We start from the raw sequence: 14,705 nt of genomic DNA, 5'->3' as shown, positions 1-14,705 counted from the left end.
TTTCATTCGCAATTTTAGTGCCCTAGCTGCCCCTTTAACTGCCCTTACCAGGTCCACCCTCTGTACGTTCGCCTGGTCCTCGGAGGCGGAGGGCGCCTTCGTGGACCTCAAGCAACGGTTCACCTCTGCTCCGGTCCTAGTCCATCCGGACTCGGAAGTGCCATTCCTGGTGGAGGTGGACGCCTCCGATGTCGCGGCTGGGGCGGTGCTCTCCCAGAGGTGCAGGAAGGATGGGAAGGTGCATCCCTGCGCCTTTTTCTCACGTCGGCTGTCCTCGGCAGAGCGTAATTACGACGTGGGAAACCGTGAGCTGCTGGCCATCAAAATGGCCTTGGAGGAGTGGAGGCAGTGGCTGGAGGGGGCCGCACAGCTGTTTGTGGACGGACCACAAGAACTTGGCCTACATCCAGGGGGCTAAGCGCCTCAATTCGCGTCAAGCTAGGTGGGCGCTGTTTTTCACACGCTTCCATTTCTCCATCTCCTTTAGGCCGGGGTCCAAAAACGTCAAGCCGGACGCCCTCTCCCGGCAGTTCGATCCGGCGGACCGGGAGGAAAAACCCCACCCCATTGTTCCGGAGGCCCTTATTGTTGCCCCTGTGTCGTGGGGGATCGATAGAGTGGTGAGAGCGGCGCTCAGGCGGGAGCCTGATCCGGGGGGAGGACCCCCGGGGAGGTTGTATGTGCCCAAGACTGCGCGCTCACGGCTGCTGCAATGGGCGCATGCGTCGTCCCTCACTGGCCACCACGGGGCTGCCAGGACCCTGGACTTTATTCGCAGGAGGTTCTGGTGGCCCACAGCGGAGGGGGATACGCGCGCCTTTGTGGCAGCCTGTCCTGTGTGTGCGCGCAGCAAGACCTCTCGCCAGCCTTCAGCGGGGCTACTTCGACCCCTCCCCATCCCCAAACGCCCCTGGTCCCACATCTCCCTTGACTTCATTTCAGGTCTCCCTCCCTCTGACGGGTTCACTACCATCTTGGTGGTAGTGGACCGTTTCTCCAAGGCGGCCCACTTCATCCCCCTCCTCAAACTCCCCTCGGCCCGAGAGACGGCCGACCTGTTGGTGCAGCACGTCTTTCAGGTGCATGGTCTCCCGCAGGACATGGTGTCGGATCGGGGTCCTCAGTTCGCTTCCAGGTTCTGGAAGGCGTTCGCGACCAGCCTCGGCGCCTCCGTCAGCCTGTCCTCCGGTTTCCATCCACAGTCCAATGGGCAGACGGAGTGCGTCAACCAGGACCAGGAGGGTGTGCTGAGGTGCTACGTCTCCGGCAATCCGGCGACGTGGAGCCGGCGACTGGCGTGGGCGGAATACGCCTCCTCTGCTCATCCACTGGCCTATCCCCCTTTCAGTGCCAATATGGCTATCAACCCCCCCTATTCCCTGAGCAGGAGGAGGAGGCGGAGGTGCCCTCCGTCCAAGCCCACGTCGGTCGCTGTCGCCGGACCTGGAGGCGGGTGAGGGCGGCGCTTCAGCGGGCGTTGGTTCGGTCCCAGCTTCAGGCCAACCGCAGGCGTCGCCCGGCCCCGATCTTTCGCCCGGGGCAGAAGGTGTGGCTCTCGACCCGGGATCTTCCCCTCCGGGTCGAGTCCAGGAAGCAAGCGCCCCGTTTCGTGGGTCCATTCAAGGTGGTGCGGCGGGTGAACCCGGTGGCGTATAGACTACTACTCCCACCTTCCATGCGGGTTCACCCGACCTTCCATGTGTCCCTCCTGAAGCCCTTTGTCACTTGCCCCATGTCCCCGCCACCCCCCCCTGTTCCCCCGCCACGCATCATTGATGGACATACAGTCTATACGGTACGGAGGATTATGGATTGCCGTCGGAGGGGTAGGGGTTTTCAGTTTTTGGTAGATTGGGAGGGGTATGGATCGGAGGAACGGTCCTGGGTGCCTCAGAGGGACATATTGGATCCAAAACTGATCACAGACTTCCGCCAACTACATCCTGAGGCACCCAGGTGAACGGCAGGTGCCGTTCGTCGGGGGGGGGATACTGTAAGGTTTGGGGGGTTGCTCTTATTGTGGAGCGACCCTTTGGCGTCCTCTGGTGTTTATATATGTATTTTTGTCTGTCCTAATTACTGTGATTGCCACCTGGTGTGTCTTGTTCAGCTGTGGCTATTTATATCCCTCTGTTTCCTCTCTTGTTGTCGGTTGTTCACTATATGTTGTGTTCATTATGTGTGTACGGGTCTTCGTAGCCTTATCGTTCCTCGCCTGATTAGGAAATAAAAAATATCGAATGACTATTGTAAGTACATTGCCCTGCCTTGTTCTATTGACGGCGTTTTTGGGAGACTAAAGCCATCTCCCCTTTTGTTTTGTTATTTTGTTTCTTCTTCTTATTTAAGCATTTATCGGAGACTTGATTTCTCCTCTTTTGTTTCATCGCTTACTGTGCGGTTATTATTAATTCCCGTTTGCTCAAAATAAAGAGTACCTTTATTTTTGAATTATACTCCTGCATCCGTCTACTCTGTTCTACTCTGCACCTGGGTCCAAATACATTATCCCATCGTAACATCTATCATCATCTGCTGTCAAACGCCACAGGTAATCATTTATTTCTAAATAAACAGGATTGTACATCTCGTAAATGTGAATCGCGCTCCTTATGGGAAGGCTGTGCCTGACGCTTCCATGGGGCGCTCCGTTGGAACGGTGTACTCATAGCGGCATAATAGAGAATTTTTTTGTTATGCTTGTTGTAAAGAAAATGTCTATAATGCATTGAAATGACATTAAACTAAGATAATAAGATGGCATGGCAATTCTGTCATGGCTTCCGCATTTTGGCCTACGAGAGAGTCGGAATCATGTCGGAATCGTGCTACCAAACGGCTTACGGTCTGCGTAGGTGTGTTGCGTAGTTACATTTTTGGAGTGCGGCTACAGCGCCAAGCCCAAGCCCAAGCCCAAGCCCAATACCCCCACCCGGCATCCGGGCCTCGTAAACTTCACCCTGCGTCCTGCTCCGGCCCCCTCAAATCCATCCTATCCTGCCCGCCTGCTGTCCATGTCCATGGACCCAGCTGTTCAGCCCTGGCCTGGCCGGAGCCCAGAAGGCCCTGATGGGTGAATCCCATCAGTTCTCCAGATCGTGACGTTAGAATTATAAGGTTCTATCAACATTTTGTTTTTTACATAATCTGATCCATTAGGTGTTTATTAATGCCTGTGTGGTGTTATTTTTAAAATGTTGACATTTTTGAGTTAGTAATTCATAAAATACAAAGGTTCCATCTCACAAAACATAATGGAATGTAAAAACGTTGACGCTCAATATCTCTGAACTATCCTAAACGGAGATAGAACCTTATAATTCTAAGCTCACGAGATCACACCGGACATGCCATCCAGACTATTGGATCCCCGACACCACAAACAAACTACATGGCGCAAATGTGAAAAGCTTAATTCACATACCATTAAATATGCCTTTGAGTCAGTCCCCTCATTCAGATGAGATTTCAATGGCAATTCTGAATATCAGGTCCCTATCGATCAATAAAACATTTGTCATAAATGAGCTTATCTGTGATCGAAAATTAGATGTATGCATGTGTATGCATGTTCTTAACTGAAACCTGGGGCCTCATTTATAAAAAAAACTACTTGAACATCATCTTTGACTTGCACGTAAGCAAAATTCTAAACGGACGTAAGCATTATTTATAAAACGGGCTGCGCTTGTTTGAAATTGCGTACGTACGAAAGTCTATAAATACCAAATAGGCCTATACTTGAAATTGAATGAGCTTTGTATTTACGCCCTGTGATAGAGGCTCAATTATAGCGGCTGAATTAAGCCAAGTGAGCGGGAGAGGGCAGAGAAGGGTGGCTTCTTGGTAAGTTGCATTTGTAACGTTTGATCATGACAACCAGTACTCAAGTTGTAAAAGAAAATCTGGGGGGATGGTGGATTTTATCATATGGGGACAATTTTTGCATCCCCACAGCGTCAGTGTCTTCAGTGTCAGTGACTTGGTAAAAATGTCATTGCATGTGTGCGTGCCCCCTCCCCAACAGTATTTTACTCAATATGCGCAAAACTTAATGTTGAAATAGCAGTAATACCACGTTCATTGATAAAATGACATAAGGGATGGAAAGGGGGGATGGCAGTTTTAGAAGATGATTTTGACCGGTTGTATTTAAACTTGAGTGCTGATGACAACTAACCAGGCAAATGCTTATACTGTAATAATATAATGGTCTTATTCTTATCTGGTGACATTGAAAACATGGCTGCTCTCTCCCTTTGCGAACCCCCAGACACCGGAGGAAATCCAGAATAATTTAGCACATGGTCGGGCAAGGTCCGTTGTGGAGCGCACTATAGGCATGTTGAAGGGGAGATGGCGTTGCCTTGACAGCTCCGGATGAATATAAAGGAAGACTGAAATACAATCATAAACATCAGTTCCCTTTAAATCTTGAATTAAACTAATTTTCTGATAACAACATCGTTAATTTTATTATGAGCCACTTTAGTTTCACTTCGCATGAATTACACAGTATAGGCAGTGCGGCTCACATGCCTCTAATAACTCTGCATAACCAGTAGGTAATGTGCGTACGTCAAGTCAGTACCTGACGTAGAGCTACGATCGTTTCCATGGTCAAATTGACTCACGTTGAAATTGTATAAATCACTACTTTGACGTGGTTTTCTATGTACGACACGGATAAGATCAAATTTGATCCGAAGTACTTTCTATAAATGAGGCCACAAATGGGTCAGCAGCTCTTGAAGCTCTCCCCCCAACTAGAGCTTCTTTCAATCATTTAGAAATGGGAAGAAAGGGGGCAAGGCAAGTTTATTTGTGTAGCACATTTCACACAACAGGGTCAATTCAAAGTGCTTTACATATAGCATTAAAAAATACAGAAAAGAGAAAAGAGAATAGATACATAAATAGAAAATAAATAGATTAATGTTTATATAACAGCCTCAGCTTCTCTGGTTGGCATTGGGGAACCCTGTCAGACAGAAACATTTGGTCCATGCTATACTTAATTGCCTCGAGAGGAGCTTTCTCCTCAACACTAACTACATCTGTGTCGTTACGGTCAATGTTGTTTCACATGTAGGCCTAACAAAGTCATTAGACTCAAATCAAACAGTATGGTACCATACTTTTGAGTTCCTTACTTTGGGACCTCTCCTTAACTCTCCCTAACTTGCTAAGTTTTGAAATGCTTCCTTCCTATGTTGTAATCATTTAGAGGACCTTTTTAGGGTTCAACAATTCTTGTGATCGCTGCTGGAAACGGTGACTTTGTAGTGGTAAGTGAGTCAATGTCTTGTGATTTTCGACCGACTGCTATTACCCAACAGATAATTTCAAGCGTCATAAGTTTGTGTTTGGATCAATTGGCTGTATGCAAAGGTCAAAGGCAACAGGTCACAGCGGCTTCTACAACTTGACTTGTAGAATTACCAGAAGCTCACTGTTCAATGTTACTCATAATATGGAACACATTTGCACTTGTTAGGAACTACGTGGTTGTGTACCTCAATGTAACTTAACTTGAATTGTAACAACGAATAGAAAAATGTTGGTGTTGTTTTTACACATCAGCTATTCACTACTCATTTACACAATGATAATTATTGATTAGTTGTTTGTTTTTTTGGGATTCCAAAAATTGCTACATGCATGGGGACCCTGTCAACAGCTCTAAGCTCAGAAACCTTGGTGTTATTTTTGACCAACACATGCACTTTGATCATCACATCAGATCACTGACACGTACCTGTTTTTTCCATCTGCGCAATATTGCTAAACTTCGGTCTGTGGTGTCCCACGCACAGTTGGAATAGAGAGTTGGTCATTCACACTTTTGTATCATCCCGATTGGACTATTGCAATTCCCTGTTCACCTGCCTCGATGCATCCACCCTGGGCCGGCTACAAATGGTCCAACATGCAGCTGCAAGGCTGTTGACTAGGTCCAGAAAGTCATGTCATATTACTCCCATCTTAGCGTCCCTACACTGGCTCCCCATCAAATTTAGAATTCATTTCAAGGTTCTGGTCATCACCTACAGAGCCCTCCATGGTCAGGCACCAGCATACATCTGTGACCTACTGCGTCCTTACAGCCCCAGTAGGTCTCTCAGTCTCTTTTAAAAAACAGCTAAAGACTGTCCTATATTTGGCTAACCCCAAAAGCCTGTCTTTCTGTGTCCTGTTGATATTGTTGTACACTTGTTGTTTGTTACTTGTTCTTATTTTCACTTGTTTGCCTATTTTAACCTGCTATGACTTTTTGCTCTTTTATTATGTTCTTGTATGTAAAGCACTTTGTGACCCCTGGTCTGGTATAGGTGCTATAGAAATACATTTTACTTACTTACTTACTTACTTATTCATTACGTGAACTTCCATAAAAATATTAGTGTAAGAATCAGACTGAGTAGCATAAGGTAGCATATGGCTCAGTGTCCCGGACACATTCAACTGATTTTTAGTGTAAGACTATGCTTCATGAATGGCCAGGAAACCAGCCCTATAAATGAATCGAAGTTAGTTGATCTTGTTGAAAGACTTTAGTGGGAGAGATTTTGTCATTGTTAATATTTCATTGAATCTACAATTGTTTGTTTATAAGACTCTTTGATCAGTCTACATAACAAACAGAGTTTTTACTTTGTGATGGATATTCCGATTAAAGGGGAAGGATAGCATTAGGGCCATTAGAGTCCTGTGCATGTATTATATCACCATGGCACAAAACAATCAGAATTCAATCTTCTGATTCAATTTAAATAGATTTATCATATCCTATAAAACACATCTAATTTGTCGTATCCTGCTGCTTTTGAATTGTTCCCTAATTTGTTGTGTAATGTAATCCAAAATGCAAAAAAAGTGGGTTGATGTGGTAACTGGACAACTTCCTTTGGACACACCACATTTTTCTGCCCCCTCCCCCTTAGGCAAACCCCCTGTCGACTGTGTGTGAGTGTGTGTGAAAGGGGGAGGAGGAGAGGCGGCCATAAAAAGGGGACAAGGGATAAGGGATAAGGACACACCAGAGGCAGGGCTAGAGGAGAGAGGGTGGGTGACAGGAGGGAGAAAAGAGAGAGAGAGAGAGAGAGGCATACACAAACAACGCTTTGTATCGATTGGCCAATTTGTGGAGTGTGGTCTTTGTGAGCTACCCTACTCCACATTCCTACGGATAACCGGACGACCATCAGAGGACTGAACTTGAGCGTGACTCGAGAGTGTGAATACGAGAAACACAATCAGCTGGACGAGAGGAAAGTGAGAGAGAGAGAGATAAATAAATAAATGAAAGACTCAGTGCATACAATGGAAAAGGGTGGCGTTCAAGCGCATGGGAGATGCAGAATGTGGCCTAAGTTCTCTATGAAGAATGAATATGTCCGGGTGGGACTTGCAGAAACCCTTAGCACCTATATCATGATGGTAAGACAATCTTTTCAGAGAGCATCATCGCTACCTGTATACAGCATTGCTGTATTATACCTGTCATGCTTTCCTCTATGTATGTTAATCCACCTACTCCCTTACACTACATGGTATTTATACTTTCTAAACACAGTCACACGCAGTGCATGTTGTCTTATATGTTTTAGGTATACAGTATATGCTTTCACACTTATAAAGTGTTCATATGCTTGTGTGGTTTGCTTTGGCACGCTAGTCTTGAGGAGTCATAGGGTATTGATTATGAATGTCATGCTTTTGACCCTGTGATAACATGGTCGACCTCTCTCTCTCTCTCTCTCTCACATATACACACACACACGCACGTACACACACACGCACACGCACTTAGGAATGAATAAAACAAATATCGTCTGGGGCTGTTTTCATGGTTTGGGCTAGGCCCCTTAGTTCCAGTGAAGGGAAATCTTAATGCTACAGCATACAATGTGATTCTAGAGAATTGTACGCTTCCAACTTTGGGGCAATAGTTTGGGGAAGGCCCTTTCCAGTTTCAGCATGACAATACCCCCATACACAAAGTGAGGTCCATAGTGACATGGTTTGCCGAGTTTGGTCTGGGAGAACTTGACTGGCCTGCACACAGAGCTCTGACCTCAACCCCATCCAACACCTTTGGGATGAATTGGAACGCCGACTGCGAGCCAGTCCTTCTCACCCAACATCAGTGCCCGACCTCATTAATGCTCTTGTGGCTGAATGGGAGCAAATCCTCCGCAACCATATTCTAAAATCTAGTAGAAAGTCTTCCCAGAAGAGTGGAAGCTGTTATAGCAGCAGAGATGGGACCAGCTCCATATGAATGCCCATGGTTTTGGAAAGAGAAGTTCATGACATTTCTCCCCATGCTGCTGCCCCGGTGTGCTGTGTCACATGGTCACCAGCTGTTACTGTACATCAAATCCTATTCTGAGCGCATGGGAGAGAACTTGGCACACACACACGGCAGTGTACTCTTGTCGTTTAGAGTATTTGTGTAAGGAGCTTTCGATTTTTATTGTGGCATAAACCATTGGTGTATTGGTGTTTTTTGCTGTTACCAACTGTTTGATTGAATAATCGCTTGAATAAGTCTGTCTTAAACATTCAGACACTCTGAACAGCCTGGTTTTAACAGAGACACCTTTTAGAAAGCATATGACTGCTTTGCTGCTTCTCTTGAGGTCTGCTTTGAACTCTGTTGTCCATCTGTTTTTAATTGCAGCGCTGTCCTTTTAGAGTCTTTTTCATGGATTAACTGAACAAACGTGTTCCAGTAATTGTATGACATCACAGACACAAGCAACGTTCACTAACAGATGTCGTACAATTACTGGAACAGATTTGTTCAGTTAATCCATGAAAAATACTCTAAAAGGACAGCGCTGCAATTAAAAACAGATGGACAACAGAGACCTCAAGAGAAGCAGCAAGTTAGTGGACGTTGCTTGCCCGCTGGGGCACCTGCTTGGCTAGCCTGGTGCGGGGCCTTTATGGTCTGTGCTTGCTTGGCTGGGCCGGGTGTGCTGGTGGTGGGGCAGGCTGGGTGTGTGGGGCGGTGGGGGCTCCCTGGGGGTGGGGGGGTGGGGTCCACCGCTGGGTGCTGGTAGGCAAACTGGTAGTAGTCGCTCTATGAGTAGAGGGCTGCAAGGGAATTTTCCTGGCTACACACTGTACAGGTTTTTACTTTTGCCTGCTTGCAGCTCTGTCAGTATGTGAAGCGCATTGAGTTGCATCTTGTAAGAAATGCGCTATACAAATAAAATTTGATTTGATTTGATTTGCTTGTGTGTGTGTTCCAGGTGTTTGGTCTGGGCTCCGTGGCGCAGGTGGTGACTGGGGGGGGAGCCTTCGGAGATTACCTCAGTATCAACTTGGGGTTCGGCTTGGGCGTGGCCATGGGGGTTCACGTCGGCGGAAGGGTTTCAGGTATGATAACACTGTCATGCTTCATTCCCCCACTGATCAAGGTGGCAGTCTTTAATACAAGCAACTGCAAATGCTTTTCATAACTATGTTGTCCCTGATTGAAACTAGATAAAAGGAGGGCGTAAACAGCACATTCAGTTGTTCCTTAATTTAACTACTTAACGCAATGTTATCACCCGTAAAAGCACAACACATATATTATAACATCTAAAAGTCATGTTGTTTCTCTCTCTCTCTCTCTCTCAGGGGCTCACATGAATGCGGCAGTATCATTTACCATGTGTCTCTTTGGTCATCTTGGCTGGAAGATGCTTCCCCTCTATGTGGTCACTCAGTTGATAGGTTCATTCCTGGCAGCGGGGACTGTCCACACCGTTTACTACGGTAAGCACATAGAAGACCGTGAGAACCCTTTTGTTGGGGGAAGAATTCCATTTGTCATGTATTTTATGGTGCCAATATTATCACTGGAAAGGTATGATAACAGTCAAGCCTATACATATTGTAACATTGAACCACAAATTAAAACAGATGATTGAAATGTGCTGCCGTTCGTTGTGTTTTGTTTCTCTTGTTCTATAATGCTGAACATTTTATTTATTAAATAATTTGCTTCTCAGACTCACAGATGTGCGAATGAACCTACAGTATCTTGTCACTTTTTTCAGATGCCATATATCACTACTGTGGAGGGAACCTGACCGTCACCGGCCCTAAAGCCACGGCTGGGATCTTCGCGACATATCCAGCCCCTTATCTCTCCTTACACGCTGGCTTCCTGGACCAGGTGAGCAGGAACAGAGTCATCTCACTTCCTCTGCACACCTCATCTTCAAACCTTCTGAACAGGTCTTTCAGGCCCTACTCATCTTATGGCTTTGGGGGGGGGGGGAATGTCTCTTTGAGCAAAGAAACAGTCATGGTTTATAGATGTTCAACTGTTAACAACTGTTCCACAAAACAATCTTAGTTGTTGCATCACCAGAGTTATAGTTGACTTGTTGTTGTCATTGTTGTTGAGCAATTGTACGCCATCTACAGTACTATCTACAGTACTATCTATCTATCTCCCAATATCTCTATCAGACCGCTGTTCTCTCTCTGTGTGTGTCTGTGTTCCTACAGTACTATCTATCTCCCAATATCTCTATCAGACCGCTGTTCTCTCTCTGTGTGTGTCTGTGTTCCTATATACTTTTTTCTTCTTTTTTTCTGAGTGGGGCAGTCCTACTCATATTTTTATTTTTTATTATTGTGATACAGACAGTAGAGATATGACAGGAAGTATGGGTGAGAGACAGAGAGAGAAGGGATGACATGCAGGATATGTCCGCGGCCGGAATCGAACCGGGAACCCTGCGGTTACATGGTCAACGCTTAGTCCGCTACGCCACCTAAGCGCCCTGTGTTCCTACATACTTAACTCTGTTTTGTCACTGTGTGTGTGTTTGTTCAATCTAGGTGGTCGGCACTGCAATGCTGTTGCTGTGCTTGACGGCCCTGTCTGACCAGAGGAACCAGCCGGCTCCGCCAGGCGGGGAGCCCGTGGCTGTAGGCCTCCTGGTGCTCCTCCTGGGCATCTCCCTGGGGAGTAACAGCGGCTACGCCATCAACCCCACCCGCGACCTGGGGCCCAGAATCTTCACCGCTATAGCCGGATGGGGTCCAGAGGTGTTCAGGTATGTAGCCTAGCGATATGCTGGACCTGGGTTGGTGTTGGGGAGGCGTGGGACACGGGGCAGTGAAGGGACCTGTTCAGGAGGGTGTTTCTGGCAATGTTCCAGAAATATATTGTGTTCAAAAGACTTGGTATGACTCAGTCGAGTAAGGAATGATGTCAACTCTATTCCTAGAATGATCTGCAACATTCAGTACATTGCACCTTCCTGAACTCAACCCGGGTTTTCATTGGTCAATAACAGGGGAGTAGATTAGATTAGATTAGATTCAACTTTATTGTCATTGCAGAGTACATGTACCAGACAATGAAATGCAGTTTAGTGTCTGACCAGCACCAGCAGGCTCCAGAACAGCTTCTTTCACAGAGCCGTCACTCTGATAAACAATTCCACCCCCCCCACACACAAGACACTTTGATGAACAAAAGGTATCCTTAACTTTGTATCACAGCAGTTATTGCATGTAGCACAAAGATACATTTAAAATCAACATGAACTGGTGCCAGCCCACAAGATGTAGATAAAAGAATTAGGGCTGGGACAGGGCTGGGACACGTTCATTTCAATTAATTAAATTACAGAAAGAATTACGTATTAACGTTTTTAACGCATTTTAATCGCTTTTTACTATTATTATTATTATTATTTATTATAACATTAGGGGCCTCATTCATAACGGGTGCTTAGATCAAATGTTGATCTTACCCGTGTCGTACATAGAAAACCACGTCAACGTAGTGATTTATACAATTTCAACGTGAGTCAATTTGATCGTGGAAACGATCGTAGCTCGACGTCGAGTATTCAACTTGCTTACGCACATTACCTACTGGTTATGCGGAGTTATTACAGGCATGTGAGCCGCACTGCCTACTGTAATTCATGCAAGTGGCTCGTAATAAAATTAACGATGTTGTTATCAGCCGAGAAAATGAGTTTAATTCAAGATTTAAAAGGAACTGATGTTTCTGATTGTATTTCAGTCTTCCTTTATATCCCTCCGGAGCTGTCTATCTCCCCTTCAACATGCCTAGTGCGTTCCACAACGGACCTTGCCCGGCCAAGCTCTAAATTATACTCGATTTTCTCCGGTGTCAGGGAGTGAGCAGCCATATAAGAATAAGACCACCTGATAAGAATAAGACCATTATATTATTACAGTATAAGCAGCACTCGAGTTGAGGGGGGATGGCATCCCCCCTGAAATAAAAACAGTCGAAATCACCCCCCTCTTTCCATACTTAATGTCATTTTATCAATGAACGTGGTATTACTGCTATTTCAAGGTGCGAGGGGGCACGCACACATGCAATGACAGTTACTGACACTGAAGTCACTGGCGAGGGGATGCTAAAATTGTCCTCTTATAAAATCCACCACCTCCCCTGATTTTCTTTTACAACTTGAGTAGAGTATAAGCATGTGCCTGTGTGCCTGGTTAGTTGTCATGATCAAACGTTACAAATGCAACTTACAGAGAAGCCACCCTTCTCTGCCCTCTCCCACTTCCAGACGAACGCCTACCCTATATTATAGCACTTGTCTTAATTCAGCCGCTATAATTCAGCCTCTATCACAGGGTGTTAATACAAACCTCATTCACCTGCGTTCATTTTTACCTGCGTTGGTATTTATAGAAGGAAGCACGTACGCAACTTTAAACCATCTCAGCCCGTTTTATAAATAATGCTTACGTCCGTTTAGAAAACTGTGCTTACGTGAAAGTCAAAGATGACGTTCAAGTACTTCTTTATGAATGAGGCCCCAGGTTAGGTACATTGTGTGATCTGTTGGTCTGGGTAGCTAAAATAAACTGGATTTTGCTGCTTTAAACTTCTGTATATGTCTATTCATTGATTCACTCGTATACCAAATCCATTTGAATTGAAAACTGTTGCTTCTCGTGTCAAATAATTGATATGCGATTAAAGTGTGATTCATTTCGATTAATTAATTACAAAGCCTCTAATTAATTAGATTCATTTTTTTGAATCGTGTCAACACCTCTAAAAAGAATGCAATGGGACAAACTCCCCAAACTCCCAGCTTTTTGATTGACCTCTTTCCCCTTCTCCCATCTCTCCACCAGGGCAGGTAATGGCTGGTGGTGGGTGCCAGTCGTGGCACCACTGGTGGGTGGGGTCATAGGTGCTGCCGTCTACAAGGTGTTTGTGGAGCTGCATCACCCCTCCCCTCACCACCAGAGGAGGGCGCTACAGGACACGGAGGAGGAGGAGGTGGAGGCGGGGTCTCTAGAGAAGCAGAAGAGCCTCTGTGCCGAGTTGTGTGTGTGAGGCCCAGCTGAGGTGTGTGTGTGTGTGTGAGGCTCAGCTGAGGTGTGTGTATGTGTGAGGCTCAGCTAAGGGGTGGATTAGCTAATACCCGTACACTGGCAACTCCCTCCCAGAGGAAGACTACCAGGAGGTAACTGAATCAGACTGCCTGGAGTAGGAGTCAGGGAGCTGGAGAACCCTGCCCATCAGACTGTGTCTGGAGTAGGAGTCAGGGAGCTGGAGAACCCTGCCCATCAGACTGTGTCTGGAGTAGGAGTCAGGGAGCTGGAGAACCCTGCCCATCAGACTGTGTCTGGAGTAGGAGTCAGGGAGCTGGAGAACCCTGCCCATCAGACTGTGTCTGGAGTAGGAGTCAGGGAGCTGGAGAACCCTGCCCATCAGACTGAACCTGGTCGAGAAAATCCCTCTAAGCAGATAGATTGGAGAACAGACCGTCAGTCAAGACAGGGTTCAACCAATAGGGTACCATGGAGTCACGAACAGGAACAAGTCTGAGGAGCAATAATTGTGAAATTATTTTTCAACACAGCTCCCACGGACAAATCTGACCAAATGGGCACACATACTGTATCTACGGAAATATCTTCTACAACACTCTCACTCTTTGGAATCATCAGTAGAGGAAGTCAAGGGACACAACATGAAAATGACACTGATTCAACTCAACAAATTCTGATTGGCCTTTAATAACTAAGGTAACCATGGACCCTCATACAGTGCCCTGTGTACAGAGTCATTAAATCAAACATTTACAATGAGGTTAAAGTAGAGATTCTCTGCTTTTATTTGATGGTATTCACTGTTACCATTACTTACTTATTAATAAATACAAAGACGGCGATGGCCCTCAAGGCTTCACAGGAACTAGCAGCAAAGGATATAGACATATCCTGCTCTTTCTCTCTCTGACACACACACACACACACACACACACACACACAGAAACACACACAAATACCTGACTAGCGTCATCCCCACCTTCCTTGGAAGCAGTGTGGCTCTTTCAGAACTGGAAGCTTTGATGGTGATACAACATTGCAAATTGTCCTGGTGCTCTAATGTAACCAGGAAATACTCCAGGCCCTGACCATGAGTACCGTATTTTCCGGACTATAAATCACACTTTTTTTCATAGTTTGGCTGGTCCTGCGACTTATAGTCAGGTGCGACTTATATATAAAAAAATATATAATTTCATACTGACTGACATGAACCAAGGAGTAAACAGCCGCGAGAGGGCGCTCTGGGCTTGTGACAACTATATGCTGCTGCTGTACCACTGAATAAATGAAGGAGCTTGGTGAACTTGCTTACCGGTAACTTGCTTGTTGGACTCGCTGGC

The 14,705-nt window shown here is 46.0% G+C and overlaps 1 protein-coding gene across 1 annotated transcript; it reads left to right on the top strand.

Annotated features, from left to right (window-relative positions):
• Positions 1-7,380: 7,380 nt before the first annotated feature.
• Positions 7,381-13,363, top strand: aqp7 (aquaporin 7; the record flags this gene model as incomplete). Its single annotated transcript, XM_080529355.1, has 6 exons — positions 7,381-7,440; positions 9,264-9,390; positions 9,637-9,774; positions 10,059-10,177; positions 10,852-11,069; positions 13,159-13,363. 6 exons carry the CDS (start codon positions 7,381-7,383, stop codon positions 13,361-13,363), a joined length of 867 nt encoding a protein of 288 aa, XP_080385481.1.
• Between the last annotated feature and the right edge of the window lie 1,342 nt (positions 13,364-14,705).

Source organism: Nansenia antarctica (genome assembly GCF_963989245.1).
Source record: "Nansenia antarctica genome assembly, chromosome: 4".
In the NCBI taxonomy this organism is placed as follows: domain Eukaryota; kingdom Metazoa; phylum Chordata; class Actinopteri; order Argentiniformes; family Microstomatidae; genus Nansenia; species Nansenia antarctica.
Note: the sequence above shows the minus strand (reverse complement) of the source record. Positions and strands in the feature narration are given on the sequence as shown.